The sequence below is a fragment of the Mesitornis unicolor genome, unplaced genomic scaffold, assembly GCF_000695765.1.
Source record: "Mesitornis unicolor isolate BGI_N332 unplaced genomic scaffold, ASM69576v1 scaffold35174, whole genome shotgun sequence".
Taxonomy (NCBI): domain Eukaryota; kingdom Metazoa; phylum Chordata; class Aves; order Mesitornithiformes; family Mesitornithidae; genus Mesitornis; species Mesitornis unicolor.
The window spans coordinates 59,866-78,260 of NW_010181392.1; the positions used below are offsets into that span (position 1 = coordinate 59,866).

General features: G+C 37.3%; 1 protein-coding gene across 1 annotated transcript in view; it reads left to right on the forward strand.

Annotated features, from left to right (window-relative positions):
* GALNT1 (polypeptide N-acetylgalactosaminyltransferase 1) overlaps positions 1 to 18,080 on the forward strand; it is a gene marked incomplete at its 3' end in the record, with an annotated part of 54,028 nt that extends 35,948 nt beyond the window's left edge. Inside the window, exons 5-10 of the mRNA XM_010183416.1 lie at positions 5,365 to 5,572; positions 7,009 to 7,179; positions 8,630 to 8,747; positions 9,997 to 10,177; positions 17,241 to 17,380; positions 17,937 to 18,080. Of these exons, the coding sequence (XP_010181718.1) occupies positions 5,365 to 5,572; positions 7,009 to 7,179; positions 8,630 to 8,747; positions 9,997 to 10,177; positions 17,241 to 17,380; positions 17,937 to 18,080 (962 nt within the window). The remainder of the gene's footprint in view (positions 1 to 5,364; positions 5,573 to 7,008; positions 7,180 to 8,629; positions 8,748 to 9,996; positions 10,178 to 17,240; positions 17,381 to 17,936) is intronic.
* Positions 18,081 to 18,395: the final 315 nt, after the last annotated feature.

Consider the following 18,395-nt stretch of genomic DNA (forward strand, 5'->3'; position numbering starts at 1 on the left):
GTTACCTCTATCGGCAGGAATTCCCATGCTTTAGTCATGGGAGGGTGTTACAGCCGACACGCTGACATCTCTGCTTGATGCTTCTGATTCTAGTGCTGCAAAATCTATATTCTGCTGCTGATGGTATTTCCAGCTTCAGAGTAAGATGGCTGACTGTTGCCCAAACAACAGGATCTGTCCAAACAAGAGCTGTGTATGGAGACAGACACTGCATTTCAGATCATATAGTCTAAGTAGCATTATGGTGCATGGATTACATGGGTTAACAGGAGGATTTATGATATTCGATAACCATTACAATGGTTAACAGTTTTTGTAGCTGAAGAACTTTAGAAGTAGATTTTTGCTCTTCATCTTTAATGTGGTAGGAAGTATGAATTTCTTCAGGTTGCATGTGTGTAGGATGCCATGGCATATTAGCTGACGTATTGCAAACTATGTAGGTTTAGAGTACAGCTGGTTGTGTAGCAGTGAAAAAAGACATTCAAGACCCGCCTGAACGTATTCCTGTCCAACCTAATCTAGGTGATCCTGCTCTGGCAGGGGAGTTGGACTGGATGATCTTTCAAGGTCCCTTCCAACTCCTAATATTCTGTGATTCTGTGTGATTCTGTGATCATATCAGCTAACTGAGCTCAGGCAAGCCTGTTTTCCTAAGGAAGCATACATAGCTCATGCACTCAGGTTGTGTTTGCACTTTCAGTCTGTGTTGCTTTCCCCTCTCAGACCGAGAAGAAAGCTTTTGCTTTCTTACCTAATACTAACTTAACCACTTCAGCCGATTTCAGTGTGATTTGGATGAAGGGACAGAGGCCTTAAACACAATTATGCTCGGGCAGCAAAGAAGGAATGCAAGGCCATCACGTAAGCATGTTTGTTCCAGGTTAGGTGAGAGGTGTGATTAACATTTGCTTTTAGAAAGGCGTAAGATGAAATTTTCACTGTCTTCACTTGTGAGAAATTTGTAATTATACCCCACAATTTCTTGTATTTTTTTGACCTTTATATAAAAATTCGGTATATTTTTGGTTCCAATACGTGTGAAACTGCTCAACTCTCTTGGCGTTGTTCCCAGGAAACAATCCTCTTTTTAATACGGATGCTGATACTTGGATTCTGAGTGCCTATACTAGGTTATTGCACAGGTGTATACTTCCTTATTGAAACAGAGATGGCACATTTGTTTTAGTTAGTTAGCTTTTGTGCGCAGACTCTTGCAAGGAAGATAAAAGCTTTTTTCAAGTGTGCTTTGTTTCATTTGTCAAAACAGTCCTTGGCACCAATTCACATCAGTGCTAGTGATGAATTGTGACAGGTCATTTTTCAGTATGACCTAGAAATAGAGCAAGGTAATATTAAAATAATGTAGACATAATATTTCTTCTGTTTTGTCTCTTCAATTTCTGTTTTAGAAAAAATCAATTTTAACATAGCAATAGCCATGTTCTCATTAAGAAACAGAATTATGGTCCTGTTAAAGAAGCGTGTGGCTTTATCTATATAACTTTTCTGTGTCTAGGTTTGGGTTAGGTAATAAAATCAAGGTAACTTAATTCCAGGTAGAAAAATACAGCATTTCAGACTTTTTTTTGGTGGTGTCATTGAATGTGTTCCGATACTTAGTTTTGAAATCTGTGATCTTCATTTCAGATCACTCAGGCATCTTTTATTTGTAGTTATTTTCAACAATTACTGAAAGGTTTTTTTGTTTTGTTTTCCAAAAACTTGTTGTTATGTAAGCAAGCATGCTTTTACATTAAACAAAATGGAAGGGTATGATGCCTGAGAATTTGAAGAGTTTATCATATGCTACTTAAGCATTCTGTTTGTGTTGAGCTAAAACAGCAGACTTCTCCAGAAAAAGAAAATGTTCAGCCCGAGTAGTGTATTTTGAATTCTACCATCAGAGTCAGTTTAATTGGAATAAAGTAAGCATTCAGTCTGCCTGAAGCACACTTTGTACCTGCTAGTGTCATGCTCTTATAAGAATAAAATTGCATAATATCTTGCGCTTATTTACACTGAAAAGCAAAGCTTTGGAGAAACAAGACATATATGTAGCATTTTTCTCCAGTTACTGATCAGAATTCCATGTTTGGTTTTTAAGTACAGACCTTTGGTAACTAGTTAAAAAAACAAAAACAACAACAAAAAAACAAAACAGGAGAAATCAGGATTAGTCAGTACTTAAAACTAGGTCAGCACTGAATGGCCAAGCATGGTGGGCAGATTGCATCAGGATAGAATATGCTCACAGAAGTTAGTTATACAGATACAGATCAAAGCAAAGTAACCAAAACTAGATTTCTGCCAATCATGTCTTGTAAAAGTATTCACACTTCTTAAAACTGTGTTTGCATGCTTGTACTTGATCTATCACTGTTCTATTGTAGTTTAATAAAAACAAGTTTGAAACTTATTTTTTTCATTTATATTCATATAAATGTGACTCTAATAGAATTGGCAAGGTATTTTTCAACTTACGTACTTTAACTGAATATATTTGCTGCTTTCGCTTTTTTAGTTCCGCTGCTACTGCAGAATATGCTTTTTAAACTGTCCGTAGTCCTAGGTCAAATTATATACCCTTTTCATACAGAAAAAGTTTGAAAGGAATATTCAGCAGAAAGAGTGAAATGAAACTGAAGTTATGCCTCTGAAAAAACGTGCATTATTTTTTTCCCCAAGTAGAAATATTTGTGGTTTGGAGTTTTTTGTATATTATCAAAACCTCATTCTCTGAAGTGTATGAGGCCATGCTAAAAATTTACTCAGCTGTCATCCTGGATCACTTGTAAACAACTAACTTTGTAATGCATAATACTTCTCATTTGAGTGTTTAATATAGTATTTAGTATAAATATCACCAATAGTTTTGTATAGAAAATCATCTGTACCGCTTGATTCTGGCATTTCTTGTAGGCCAAAATGTAGTCCATGCATTAAAAGACTATTCAAATACTCTTTTTTTTTTAAAGAAAAAAGCAAGTCTCATCTTACAAGAAGCTGTTACCAGTTTCTGGATGAATGACTAGTCCAAAACTCTAGACTCTTGCTACTTGAACTAAAGAGCAGTTTGCTGTGTAGTGCTCTGGAGAAAAAATATGCTGCTTAGATTTGAGCATTTAGCTCGAACTGCTGAGAGCAGAGAAACACCAGAAATCTTGATGCCCCAGTTTTCTATGCTTTTGTACAGATGGGGTGTCGAACTTTACCTTTTTGCTCATTTTGGTGAATTTCTGGTAATAATTTAAGGGCATATAATGAATACGTAGCACAATATTTTGTTTCTGGAAAGACTGCCTTCTGAAGTTCTGAACAAGGTGGTAGTTAGTATTTTTATGGACATGGTTATACATGGGAGGAGGGCTGTTCTTAACTCTATTCCTTCCATAGTAAAAACACTTCTCAAATCTTTGTGACTGTTTCTTTGAGAAAAAAATCTGAAAAGTGCTCAAAAAGGTAAATGGAAAATTGAAATACTTTATATAGAAAATGTAGATAGGACTTAAGATTTTTTTTCTGTGCATATGTTGACCATGACTTTCTGTAATGTAACTTTCCATTCTGTGCTAGTTTTTAACTGGCTGTAGTTGTATTATTAAAATTTTTTTCTCTCTTCCTCCTGGCAGAATTTTACCATCCTGTTAATGTAACTGCATTCAAGGACCAATGTCACAGCCCGTGTTCATTCGGCTTTAAGTGATTAGAGCTACATGAAAAGCTTATCAGTACTACACCTACAGTGTGCAGAGGAACATGCTGATTTGTGTGACTTGCTCATGAGATGGTTAGCATAGGGAGAGATGGTTCACCGTTGTATTCTCTTAGTGTATCTCATGGAAGCCATATACGTTAAAATTATAAACATTTCCGTAATACTAGTTTTGTTAAAATAATGGCTTTTGAATGCTACACTGTAAAGAGATGAGATTATATTTGCTACAGACTCAGTCAGCCAAATGATCTCTGTTTGTGCTCAACCCCAAAAAGCCTGCAAAATGTTCAGACGTGCACACTTGGTTTGTACTAATAAGCATTTATTCATTTGAGCCTCTGTTAATATGCACAATAAGAATTAACTTGCTTTGAGTTTCTCTGGAGACGAACATTTAAGATGTATCAAACTGTTAGGCTCTTCTAGCACAGTTCAGCTTTCAAGATGTGTCAGAACTTATTTCTGTGGGTTTTAAGTGACAGTCCAACAATGCACAAAATAAAAATGAGGAGGCAATTAGAACTCAGTCATCCGGAGCAGTGGTAAGGAATGGTAATCACCCTCAGGTCAGCTCTGCCTCTTGAGATTTACAAAACAGCCTCCAAGAGTTCATGCTGTGCTTTTCCCCCCCTCCAGTGTCACACTTATTCTTGTATGAGGTACTTACTATCTTACACTAAAACCTACTACAGGCTTTGCACTGTTATAGTACAATCCTCATGTGCTTTGAGTCTATAATCTAATATATTTCGTAGCTGTGTTATAAGACTATTTTGCCTGTTTTTACAGATTCAAAACATGAAAGTTATTACAGGAGGCTGTTTCTGTGACTGTCAGTTGCATTCCCCCTCAAGTCTTTGTTCTTCCTTTGGCATCATCCATCATAGTCTAATTTTTCATGATGGACAAAAACTGTGCCTGGCAGTGGGAAATTTGTTAATTTGGCAGCTCTCTGTAACGCAAGTAATTTTGAGTCTCTAGGCATATGGTAGTCAGTTGTGGCATTATATTTTGAATAATTTTTCCTCAGCTAAGGTGAGGTTTGTTGGTATTACAGATACTCATTTATGTATAGCCGATTTTGCCTTTATTTTTGGTTTTAGGTGTTATAGTGATCATTTTATAGAAAATATATTAGCCAGAAAAATCTAGAGAAAGCACAATTGAAAAATGGATTTTGTCATGTTTTAAACAGCTTGCAAAGAAATTATCTGTAAGCTACATTACTGTTGGAGATAATTCATTATGTTCAGCTAGTTGGATAATACTCTGTATTTTCTTGGTGGATAAGTCTTCTGTCCAAGAACACTTATACATATGTGTTTAAAAGTAAGAATCACATCTACTCAATAATAAAGACTTGCCTATCCCATCTGGTTTCTGTGTAAGAAACCGTTCTACACTGTCTTCATTTTTGTGTTCCCCATAATGAAGAAATTCCTGCTCTAGCAAGTGAAAACACACGGAGATGTGGAAGAGCATATTGTGAAGCATAAAATAAGCAGCAGAGGAAGTGAGCTGAGAAAGTAGGAAAAGGATAGGAAAGAAATGGGGAAATGTCTCTTAATTCAAGTCCCTTCATCAGGAAAAGAAAAAAACTGAACTATATAACTGACTGTTTCCATGGTTTTGATCTGTCTTTGCAGACTTCTTGAAAAGACCACTGGAGAATTATGTGAAAAAATTAAAAGTACCTGTTCATGTGATTCGAATGGAGCAGCGCTCTGGATTGATTAGAGCAAGATTAAAGGGAGCTGCTGCTTCTAAAGGCCAGGTCATCACCTTCTTAGATGCTCATTGTGAATGTACAGTAGGCTGGCTTGAACCTCTGCTGGCAAGGATCAAAGCTGACAGGTAATTATCCATCTACTGGGCCATGTTGGATTTTTTGGTTATTAGGAACTGTTCCAAGTATTACAATATAACCTACAAGCATATACCCACTTTCTGAAGGGCTGAACAAATTTTCATTGGTGCAAGGATTAAAGGCTACTTCAGTAAAACTTTTAAAAAATAAAGCTTGATTTAAAGTGAAGCTTATATTGGGATGCATGGGATAATATGTTAAATAGTAGGACCCCTGAGTATGAATGGAGTTGTGAGAGCAGTGGAATTTGAGTCTTCTGTCTGCAGCTTGTCCCATTCTTTCATGAATTGGAGAAGATACTCTTGAGGAAGAAATGGAGCCCTGATCTCATGTAACACTAACACTGTGAGCAAGAGCTGTCAGGTTTACTGTTTTCAGGTCCTTGTTGTGATTTCTTTATTTTTTTAACATATTTGTATTGTGGAATTCTGTGCTGTGACTTGGTCTCTTCACGGATGTAGAATTTTCTAAACTTAGAATAGTTACTGGAGTCATACTGATCTAGACTACAGTAGCATAGCTTTATATTTCTATCATAAGTCAATATTTGCAACACTTATATCCATGATAGTGTGATGGAAATTATATTGAGAGGGGGGGAAAAACCCCATAAGTGAGAGAATAGTTTCCTTTATAAAACGTTCATTCATCTGAGCAGTAGCTCTGTAGTTGCACACTAGTCTGCTAGTAAACAACATATTAAACACACTAGATATTAAGTATGGTGTTACATATCTGTTTTATTCTTATGTTTATAGATAGAAAACACTTTTAAAATTCAATGTTAACAAAATATGATGAAAAAGCTACAAGTAATAAAGAATCTTTGCTCAGAACTGTGCTAAGACATTATATTAACCTGTAAGTTATCATTAATACACTTTTTTGCGATTATGATACATAAATTGTTACAATTTGTGGAAATGGCTCTACTAAGTCCTTTACATGTATTTGCAACCCCTGAATCTTTTTAGAGAGCTTTCTGTGAGAAGAAGCCTGAGTATGGTACTTAAATGTCTTTAAGATGACTAGAATTAGTTTCTGTGAATATACATCTTAGTAATGTCAGGACAATGGACAAGGAGGCCTCTTGACTTTGATGCAGTAGTTATACTTGGTTAACAATTACTATGATTTTTTAGTCTTGAGGGTATATAGGAATGCTTCCCCAGAGCTAATGGCCAAGTTTTAATTTCTAAAACGTGCAGGTTAATTTGACCACTTAACTAGAAACCAAAACCTCTTGATTTCTGTACAGTCACTGTGTGGCGCTGAGAAAGTGGTGATCAATTTTTTCCACCTGTAAAGGGAGGAGTATTTATTACTGCTAATAATGCAAATACAACTTTGGCAATACTAGATCTCTCTACACCTTTTTGACACTTGTAATTAATAGGTTTTGGTTATTTCGTTTTTTTTCTAGGAGAACAGTAGTGTGCCCCATCATTGACGTAATTAGCGATGACACCTTTGAGTATATGGCAGGTTCTGACATGACCTATGGTGGATTCAACTGGAAGCTGAATTTTCGGTGGTATCCTGTTCCTCAGAGAGAGATGGATCGACGGAAAGGAGATCGAACCCTTCCTGTTAGGTAATGAGAAATTATTAAATTGGTTAAAATATTCACCTGATGTTTGTTCATATCCTTTCTAGGTTAATTGTGTAAGTATGTACTTAATGAATTGTGCTGTAGCATCGGTTTTGTCTGGTTGAAGGAACAAGCATAAAAGGTTTTACCTGGATTGACTGTTGCAATAAATTAAGCAATCAGCTTGTCACTTTAGAAATATTTTTAAGTTTTATATGAATTACTGGTAAATTATTAGCTTTTAACTAGTTTTTATACTGGTGCTCTCTGGGTTTTATTGAAGCTTATTTTTATCTTTTAATCTAATAAACAATATTTTGAAAAAGGTGCATCTATTTTTTGGCACAAGTGTGTATATATTTGTGTGTGTGCATACCTATAGAAGCTTAACACCTTCAAAGTGCATGGACAGGAGGTGAATTTATGCTTGCGTACCATGTAGATGTTATGACAAAGGTAATTTACACACAACTTGTGTGTAACGTTTACTTTTTAACAATTGCAAACTTGAATTTTCTGACATTAGTGTTCTGAAAAGTGGGCAATATTTACTTAACATAAAGTTGAGTTTTACTATATTTTTGTTTGTATTTTTCATTTAAGCAATCCAGAGGTCTTCTCAGGATGTGGCTAATTGTATTCCCCTCCCTCACCCTGCCCCCACTCCAGTTTCATTTTAGGGGCAAAACACACATAAATTTTTAGTTAGATTGTAACCTTGGTTATATTTTATGTGTCTTTCAGAAAAAGCTCAAAGCATTTTGGGAAAATGACTAGTGATAGAATATCATTTATGCTAAAAGTGTAATTAATTTGTATACTTGAACTACAAAGTTATATTGACAGCCTAATATATAATTTAACTATTGTGTATTTGTTGACTAAAGAAATGGAAATTTGTGAGATGTTGCTAAAGTTAGGAGAAGCTAGCACAGCCTTATTTTTTCCTACCAATAAAGAATTTGTAAAGATAACCTGGATGTAACCCTGACTGTACAATTTTCTGGTATGAAGCAATAATAGTGAAAGCAAGCAGGTCACTTCATGGCCCCCATAACTTTTTTGAGAATACTTTCTTTTATACTTCCTTTCAATTTATACAGAAGTGTAAATTTCCTGTAAGAAACTAGTTTCTTTTTTATGAGTTGCCATCATTGGAGGCAGACGTCTTTCTCAGGAATGGCAGCAGCTTTTTAGGGGCTGTTTCTCTATCTGGACTCCAATTTGAAGTGAGAAAATAAGGAGAACTGTCACTAACTAGTTCCATCTCTGGAAAATTTTGAGCCTGCAAGTAGGTCAATGGTAACTGAATTTGGATGGAATCCTAGTGAGGAGGAACATGTTTAAGAACTTAGGAAATAAAAAGTCATTTTGTCAGTGTAAGTGTGAAATGTGTTTAAGTCTATGTTTTCATAGTGACTGATGCCTGTTTTTTGTCTTCCCCTCTACCCAGGACACCTACAATGGCAGGAGGTCTTTTTTCAATAGACAGGGATTACTTTCAGGAAATTGGAACATATGATGCTGGAATGGATATTTGGGGTGGAGAAAACTTAGAAATTTCTTTTAGGGTATGTAAAACTCTTCTTTTTTTTCAGTGTTCTATTACTCAGGACAGTGCATCTTGAATTGTGTAAAATAAGGATCTGCTGTCTGCATCTATGTCCTCTCCTGTTGCAATGAGCACTTTGCTTCCTGACAAGCCTCTCCAGTGGAGATACCCAAAGACTGTATCTGTGCATGGTGAACAGTTGCCAGAGCCTTGTGATTAAAAGATTGGAATGGTCATTCTGAAGTAGGGTTGCACGTGTGTTAAAAGGAGTTCAGTTGGAAAAGCTATTTCAGGAGCATAAGTTAAGGGTGATGGCATCAGCGTATGGTTTAATGTGTCAGTGAATTGTTAGCATCTCTGTTACAAACTCTCTCTTCTTGCTTTTTCCTAACTTAATGATTGCACGTGTTCATTTGGATGTGGACCTAGCCAGCACTGTTCTCACCTTTATTCCTACCAGAATTAACCATTTCCTTTTGTTCTACATATTAGCTCAGAGTATATAGGTGGCTACTTCTGAAGTAGTTCAGCTTTCTGACACTGCCATCTTTAGAGGTCTGAAATCAAATTGAAAATATTTTCAGAAAATTTACTTGGGAAGTGAATGTTTTGGTTTTTTCCTATGGAGATTCTATTTGATAATGGGTTTTTTTGGGCAGATCACCACCTGTGATTCATGCAAGCCTTTTCTTTCTTTCGCTTTCAGCTTGCCTAGCTCTCTAAAGTAGTTTCTTGCTGATGCATTAGTGCTGTGGGGCCTGACATACTACTTCTTTTGCTACCTTACTCAGGCTTATGAGCATAGCATCATAGAATGTATTGGGCCAGAAGGGACCTTTGAAGTCCAAATCCCCTGCAGTAAGCAGGGATATCTTGAACTAGATCAGGTTGCTCAGAGCCTCGTCAAGCCTGACCTTGAATATCTCCAGGGATGGGGCCTCTACCACCTCTCTGGGCAACCTGTTCCAGTGATCTGTCACACTCATGTTGAAGAACTTTTTCCTAATATCCAACCTAAATCTACCCTTTTCTAGTTTAAAACCATTGCCCCTCATCCTATCGCTACATGACCTTGTAAACATGACCTTGTAGAGCGTCTTTATCTGTTGAGCAGGAAACAGGCATACATTTCTCTTCCATGCAGTATGTACTTGTTCTAATCTTCAACTGATATTGTTTCTCCAATTTGAGCAGAAGCGAATTATTGATGTTTTAAAACTTTTTTTAACCGTTTGAAGCTTATGCAATAATTGTTCTGTCACTTTCAGATTTGGCAGTGTGGTGGCACTTTGGAAATAGTAACTTGTTCACATGTTGGGCACGTGTTCAGAAAAGCAACACCATACACTTTTCCAGGAGGTACAGGGCAGATAATCAACAAAAACAACAGGCGGCTTGCAGAAGTCTGGATGGATGAATTCAAAAACTTTTTTTACATCATTTCCCCAGGTGAGCAAGTCTTCGGTTATAAGAAATACCTATTAAGGATTAAAATGTTGTTACTACTTTGAAAAACATGAGTATTTAAATGAAAATGTTACTGCTTTAAAGTTTGTAAGACAAAACTGATGTAAGATGTACGAAAAGGAAGGTCTTAATTGAAAAACAACTGTGTTAGTCAGAGGTGTGCCCTTAAGTTGTGTGTTGTGGTTTGGTTTGGTTTCTTGGAAGTCTTTTTGGGTTTGGTTTTGTTTGGGGTTTTTTGTTGTTGTTTTTTTTTCTTTAAAACATGAACATGATCTATGAAGGAGCTTCATGTACAATAGAATTGAAGCTCAGTGGAACATCAGCACTACAGCAGAGCTCTTTGAAAACTGGCCATCCAGATGTGTCTCAGTGTGCTGCAGATTGGCCTTTGGCTTCTGAGTTGTAGGCATTCCAGTTGAATAGATCAGAAGTGATTTAAGTGAAAGGCTGTAGAGCAGGAGTGGCAAAAGTTAAGATCTTCTGGCTTGGTAGGATGTAAAATAGAGCAAATTTCCTATGAACTCAAACTTTCTGGAAAAAAAAAATTCAAGAAAAGAAAGGAAGCCTGGGATACACTGAATATACTTTCTGCTACAGTATATTTTTGTTGTACCAGCTTTGGGTAGCTAAAGACATCTTCTCTAAATAGCTGAGACATGAGAGATACTCAACTTTAAATACTAAGTGCTATTTCTTTATGCCACATCTGCATTTCCAAAGACTTATTTTTAAAACTAGTATTTCCTTATGACTCTCTTAATAAGCCTGTGTTAGTATTGAAACTTAAAACCTGTAATACAATGTAGTATGATTCTGAACAGTGTCAAATTTTAGAGTACAGGTTTTAAGAATACTTGTGAGAACAAATGACTGTGTGGATTTATAGTGGGTTTTTGTTTTAAGAGAACGCATTACTCAAGACTGTGTAGGGGTTTTTTTTGAATTAAAAAAACTCTTGCTACTACTCAGAACTTTCTAGGTGAAATCAGAAGGTAACAGCTTATAGTTGTTGCTCTGTGTTTTTATTAATGAAGCATTATAAATTCAAACATGATGTATATAGATATTCAGAGAAGTTGTATATAAATAGGTGCAATCATTTTTGGTTAAGGTTGCTTTTACGCATCCTTGTCAAGCTAGATTTTAAAACATACTAGGTTGCTGGAACACCTAACTATAAAAATAGCCTAATTCTTAAAAATAAATGTAAATTACTGAACACCATGATAAGGCTCTTTTACTTTATGTATAATCTCTGTAGTCCTTCCATTTCATGTGGTTACCATAAGTTACAAAAGCAGTTATACTGCTTGAATTTTGTAGGATTGTTGTTTTGATAGGATATTTTTTTTCCTCCTGTTGGAGAAAAGGAATGAAAGAATTTAATTTAAAATAGAATATGGTAAAAATTTTGAAATGGTGTAACTAACTTAAGTGTATATTCTTTTTCCTTTTAAAAGATGCATGTCTGCATAGTTTGTATGCCAATAGCCTGAATGATCGGTGGATAGGGATGTGTTCTTGCTGAGCTCCAATTAGAGCATCTGTGCCTGCTGACTGGCACACGATCTCATTTGTGTACCTGTGTCTGTATTGACACTGCAGTAAAGTTTGATGCTAGCATTTCCAAGTGTTTGGAGAATAGGATCATATAATACCTGAATAAGTTGAGTTATTCTGAAATTGGTTTGTTGCCTGGGGCTGTGGAGAGAGTGGTTTGTACTGTGGTTCATTTTAGCTGTGATATAATACCTATTGTTCAGAGAAGGAATGCAGAAATTTACTCAGTGCCACTCATGCCTCTCACCACCCAAATCTATGTAAGTTGTGAGAGGCAGTAGGCATTAACTAGACAGGATTACTATTTTGGGAAGTTTGCAAACACCTTACTGTTATTATTCTGGTATCTCCAATCTTATCTGAGTTTTGCAGACCCCAGTTTTACCTGCTAATGACAAATATAATCAGTGTATATTCCGGTACATCTTTCTGACCTGTGGTTGTCTTAGGAACTCGGTGAATCTCTGCTACATTGGCTTATTTAGCCATATGCTGCTTTTCCAGGTATCCTTCTAATAGAAAAAATTAAATACTTAGTTCTTGCAGAATAATGAATGACCCAGAATGATCCTCTGGCAGACCACAGTGTGCAGCCTGTGAAACTCTTTGCTAGTACAGTGTGTAGTTTCAATATCACTGTGGCAGCGTCACGAGTTCTTGCAAGGAGCAAGGTGAGAATTTTTAAGCTGATGCTGGTCTGCAAGCCTGGGTGCAGATGAGCAAGGGAAACAGCCAGTCCTCTGTGCACTCATGTTTTTTTCTCGTTAGTTGACATGGATGAGAAAATTGGATTTTTAAGGAGGTAATATAATGACAAGCATCATTGAGCCTAGCTAACAAGAAATTTGTTTCCTCCTTTATATCCTTTCTCTTCTGCTCCTCTAAGATAGTGGATCACAGAGGGATAGGGATTGGTCCAGGAAAACAAACCTAAGATTCTCAGGTAGCTTTCTCACTTCATGTAACAATCTGTGTTGTCTGGAAAAACAGGCTTACTGCTTGAATGGTTGGAACTCAAGAGACTTTTTTCTATTGATGTAATGTAGTTAAATGGAAAGCTGTCCTCTTGAAAAGTAAGCCTGTAATCCTTTTTTGTTTAATAAGTACAGCCTAGTAGAAATTGTTACTTGTCTGTTTTAAGCTTTCATGCATTTTAGAAGCCATCTCTCTGCCTAGAAGTGGTTGGGTACAGATGGAGATTGGGCAGGAAAGTGTTGCAGCAGATGCTGCTCAGCCAAAATCGAGCCTATCTCATTGCACAGAACAGCTATTCTCCCCGGCAGTAATGGCACTAGCTGTAGTCTTTCCTCATTAGCCAACGGTTTTCCTCATAATCACACGTTACAGTATGGTGCTGTTTCCCAGACTGTTTCCTCTTCAGCTTTCAGAAAACAGATCCAGCACGTGCAGGTGAACAATCTGATTCCTGGCTCTGGCCAGCCTGTTCTGCGGACTCTGCCACTTCTTTATGATTTCTAGCGTTGGCCTTTCATCATCTTCTCCAGTCTGAAATACTAGGATGGGATCATCCAAGGTGAAGCTTCACGAGATGGTGGTGTCAGTCCAAGAGCTTGCTGTGAGGAGAGTGCCTCTTCATGACAGCCAATAGGGCTTCGCTGTCCTTCACTTGTTGGTTGTTCATCTGTGCCAACTGATTCGACTTGCTGAACTTGTCAGGATTATTCACCCTGGGGGCTGGCTCTCTACTGGTTAAATTAGCACCTGTGTCAGCAAAGGAGGTGCAGCAGGAAGCTGAAGCTGAGCAAGGGAAAGCTGCCCCTTTCCACAGCAGCAGCTGCAAAGCATTAGGCTGTTTTACCACAGCTACTTCCCCCTGACCTTCTCCTCACTACTAATTAATGATAAACTGATGGTTGTTGATTTTATTGGTATTCTTAACCTAGAGGCAAAGTATGGATACCTTCCCCATGCTGCATGTGAGCCTGGGTTACAGGCACCCCCTGTTCCTTGCCCAGCATGCATCCTTGTCATTCAGCAGCCTCTCGCATTCCAGCTGGGGAGCTGAAGGCATCCCAAAAAGCAGCTCCAATGGGCTTGGGTAGAGCCTCATCTATGTTGTATGGAAATTAATTTTATTGTTGACCAAAAGTTTGCCCCAGAAGTTATCTTCCATTGCACTGGGGCTAAGTGGATAGGCAGAAGGCCTGAAAAGACAGCATTGTAGAATTACCTGAGTGAGAGCCATTTGGAGTTCCATCATACTAAATAAAAACAAATTTTGTGATTTTTAACAGAAGACTGCTTTAGATGAAACAATTTTTGTACTGTGCTTTTGAAAATGATTGAGCAATTTATAATAATGATGAAAACATCTTGCTTTTTTTTTTCAAAGCAGTTTAGCATAAATATATTGCCACACATTGAACTTCGCAAGCAAATCTTTAGCTCTTTTGAAATTTTGAGGGTAGCAGAACTTTTGCAACACAGCTGATGGGAATCTTAAATGTGAAGTGGCAAAGAAAATTAAACTGAAGGAGGAATATTCTACTGATAGACATCATTATATGTATGTTTTTGTAAAGGTATAAGGAAAGACAAATATTACTAGACAGAGTATTCTTCAAGAATAGTGACAGCAAAAGCAAGTGCTGAAAAGAATCTTACATTTGTACAAAATAACTGGTGATAATGTGGTTGGATGACTTGATGTGAGGGTTTTTGCTATATCAATATGTATTTTTGAGTACATCTGTAAGCATATGTGTGTGTGGGGGGGGAAGTGATTGTCCTACAGCAAACAGCAAGCTGTGTGACAAATAGAATCATCAGGGAGATCCAGGCTTTTAATGTAATTAGAGGATGGGGGAGTGGGGCAGAATAAAATATATTGCATGGTCAAGTAAAGACAACAGTAGCAAGTACTGTTAAATACTATTTCTGATTATTTTTTTTAATGAACTAAACCTAAATATTTGAAAGAAGAACTAGTGGACATGGTTGCCTTTCTCATGATACACATACCTGTAGAGTCTGGCATAATTGTCTCCTGGGAGGATGATTTGATCGAATTTGGGTTAGCTGAACCTTTAAAACCAAGTGCAAAACAACTGGAAAGTATATGTCACTGTTGTGTGTGAAATATAAATTTTACTGGTCTCTAGAGAAAATCATGTAGACGTGTACTTAATTTTTTAATATGCTTTATGTTTTGCAGTTTTCCTAGTTTGCTTCCATATGCTTCCTTGAAAGAACTGTTGCCCTTAAGTAACTGCCACTGCACTGTATAGTGCAAATGTATAGGAACACTCAAGCTAGTATTGAGTAATATAGGTAAGGTACCAGAAACCTAGGAAACAGAGTAATTCAGCCTTGTTAGGGGACCACTCCTAAGGCAACTAAACCAGTTCTGCTTTCAGTCCACCTGCTAACCTGATGCTAACTGTAGTCTGTTTGCCAGTGTACGCTTTGGTGCAGACCTGTTTTCAGAGAGGATTTTAAAAAAAACTTTCGAACTGAAAATGATTACATGGAACATAACACATGCTTTTTGTTTCATTGTAATGGAGGGAAAATCAGCTGGCACTTTTCTTTCTACATGGTGACATTTAAAACTACTTTAAGAAAGAGCACGCTTGTATCCTATTAAGCATAAAATTACATTTAATTCTTTATGGTTGTGACTTTAATTCTTATTGCCGTTCAGTGATGTGACAAAGCCTTAACAGTGTTGTTTTCTGAAGGTCAGTGTAGCAAACTGACGGATGAGTTTTGAGTGTGGTAGGGTTGTTTGCAAGGATGGCACGAGAACTGCTTCATCCATCAGCTGCTTTTTTATCTCTGAGAAATTAAAAACTGCACACCTGGCTGTGGCTGCTATGGCCTTTCTCTTATTTCATCATGCCTTGAGAGAGTGCTGGAGGAAATACTTGCTTTGGTGAAGATAGGGCAGTGTTTTGGGGTGGGGTTTTTTGTTGTGGTTTTCCTGTATTTTCTGGTTTTGGGAATTCTTTTGTGACTGGAAAGCCCTCAACTGATGTCTTCTGAGGTTCTATTGCATTCATACTATTCAAAATTGCATTTAAAAAAAACCAAACTTTCCATTGCTCTGATTCCCTTAACAGTATTGTTCTCTGGCATCTTTATTAGAAAGTCTTTAGTTTAAAACAAATAAAAATGAGAGAGAGAGAGAGAGAGAGAAGGCAACCCAAAAGCCTGGCTAGCACATTTTCTTTCTGGAATACTGAAATGACTAATGTTTTTATTGATAGTTACAAACATTTATCTGAAATTATGCAGTTATGTGTCTTAATTGAATAGAAATACACCATCTGCTGGCAGGTTGATTAATAACACAGTGTGTGAACTTCGAAATGTCTCAAACTCATTTTCAAAAGGTCAGCAGTTTTAGAGGTAGTTTACAGTCCTCTAAGTGGAGAGATTTCTGAAAATTGTATGCAGCTGGACATCTGTAGGTGTAGTGGTCTGCTGAGCCATATTTGTGGTCTCTGTGGGGAATTTAAATTGCTAGGACTTGTTTTTGTTCTTTTTGGTTTGGGCTTTTGTTTGGTTTAGGTTTTTTTTTTGTACTGCGTTGCTTTTGGCCTTTGTGATATGGACTGTAGTGTGGAAAAAAAGAATAGAACATGATGCCTTAAAACAAAAAATCCTGCCCTAAATTAATTAATATTATTGGAGTATTAATGACAGCAGTGCGTAATGCTGGTGAAACAAAAATATCTACTGATCTTGCACATCTTACTCAACCCATTTGCAGATGAGACTTGCACAAATTAATTTTCAGAAGGAATTAAAAGCCATAAAGGGGTAGGAAGATGCAGGAAGAATGTGCACTTTGATAAATGAGGAGCGAAGGAGAAAAGAGGCAAGGAAAATACCACAAAAAATGATAACAGTCCTAATGGTGAACATACTTCCTGCAAATGCTGCCGTTATATTGAACAAATACTGAATTATTAAAGGATTGGTTCCCTGTATGAAGGCTGCTCTCTGACTGTTTCTTTGTGCAGTTGATGATAAAGGGTCCAGCAGGTGGTACCTGGCTTACAGAATTGAATTACAATGGAATTCTCCTTACTCCACCAAAGGAGACTGCTATGTTATGCTGTGTAGATATACACCCCAGTTCCCCACCCCAGGGGATGGAACGGCATTAGTGACTGTAATGGTTTCAGCCTTTCTCCTGTGGTAGCTTAGTGAGCAATTGCATTCAAATCGTTCCACAAACCACAGCTAAGAAATTGCCATGTGTGGCACAGATTCAGTGATTCCATCTTCTGTATAATTATCTGGAAAAAGAAGTCACAGGTAGCGACTGACATGTCCTTTCTGAGGATTACAAACAGCATAACAGTGTATTAAAAAAAAAGTCTTTTCTTTTTGTGTCAGGATGACTTTCTAAAGAGTTGTTCATGCAAGCAGTGTATTATACCAATCACTTTTGTATTAAGTGGGATTATAGGAAGTTTACTAGCAGCCATTAAATAGAATTTTTTTGTTTTTACAGGAGTTACTAAAGTTGACTATGGGGACATATCATCACGACTTGGACTAAGACGCAAGCTCCAGTGCAAGCCTTTCTCCTGGTACCTGGAGAATGTTTATCCTGATTCCCAAATTCCACGCCATTACTTTTCTCTGGGAGAGGTAAGATTTTATCCTATGTATTTGTCTACCCTATGTAAATTACATTGCACTGTGAGTTGTTTGTATTCTCGACTGAGTAGTGCAGATTATTGCCAGCAAAGTTCCAGTATCTTGCACCTGTGTTCCTGTTGTGTAAAATGATACATCTGGCTTCTCAGTGGGGCAGAAAACTAGACTTCAGGATTCAGTACTGCAGTTTCAATGTTTTCGCTTTTTTGCTATGGTACTAAATGTCATATAGAAATATTTCTTCAGAAATGTATGGTTATGGATAACTTTCCATATAAAGTCTTCCATGTACAGTACGAGCAGAGTTTTGCTTAAAAAAACTAGACCAGGTCAGGCAAGGACTTTGTCTAAAAACTGCTTGGAACTTTACCCCCAGAACCTTCATCAGTGACCAGCAAGAGTCAGTGATCCCTGGGGGACATTTCTCTGCTTTTTCTTTAAGGATTCTGAGGTGACTGTAGAGGTAGTACAGATGATGATGTCCTAAATAAGCAGGCACCTGCTTCCCCTGCAATTCACGCTGAGTCAAATATTGAGCCTCTTATAGGGTGACTTTGTGGTGTTTGTTTTTAAAAGGAATGTTTTTAACAAAATGGAGCAGATATTTGTGCTGCTGCATGAATGTCAGGAGACTGATATTCATGCCTGCTTACTGTATAGTAATACAGAGATTAAGGTGGTAACCGAAGAGGTGAGGGAATTGAACCTAGTCACCTGTGATTTCCAAGGGAATTAAAGCCACTGTGCCTAGGAGAATGCTTTAAAACTTCTGGTGGTTTTGGGCTGGGGTTTGAATTGTGTCCGTTGTGTTGTAGCTGAGTTTTTGAGCAAAAAGAGTCCCCAGGATGGAAAGATCCTTGAAAGAAAGCAAAGAAAGAAACACAATTCTGTTACCTGGTAGCTTGAACTTTTGCTTGGGAGTTTGAGTCTCAGATAGCTTCCCTTCTTGCTTCCCCTTGTACTTGCAGGGGACTGCAACTTCCCAGATATCTGCTGGAAATATAAC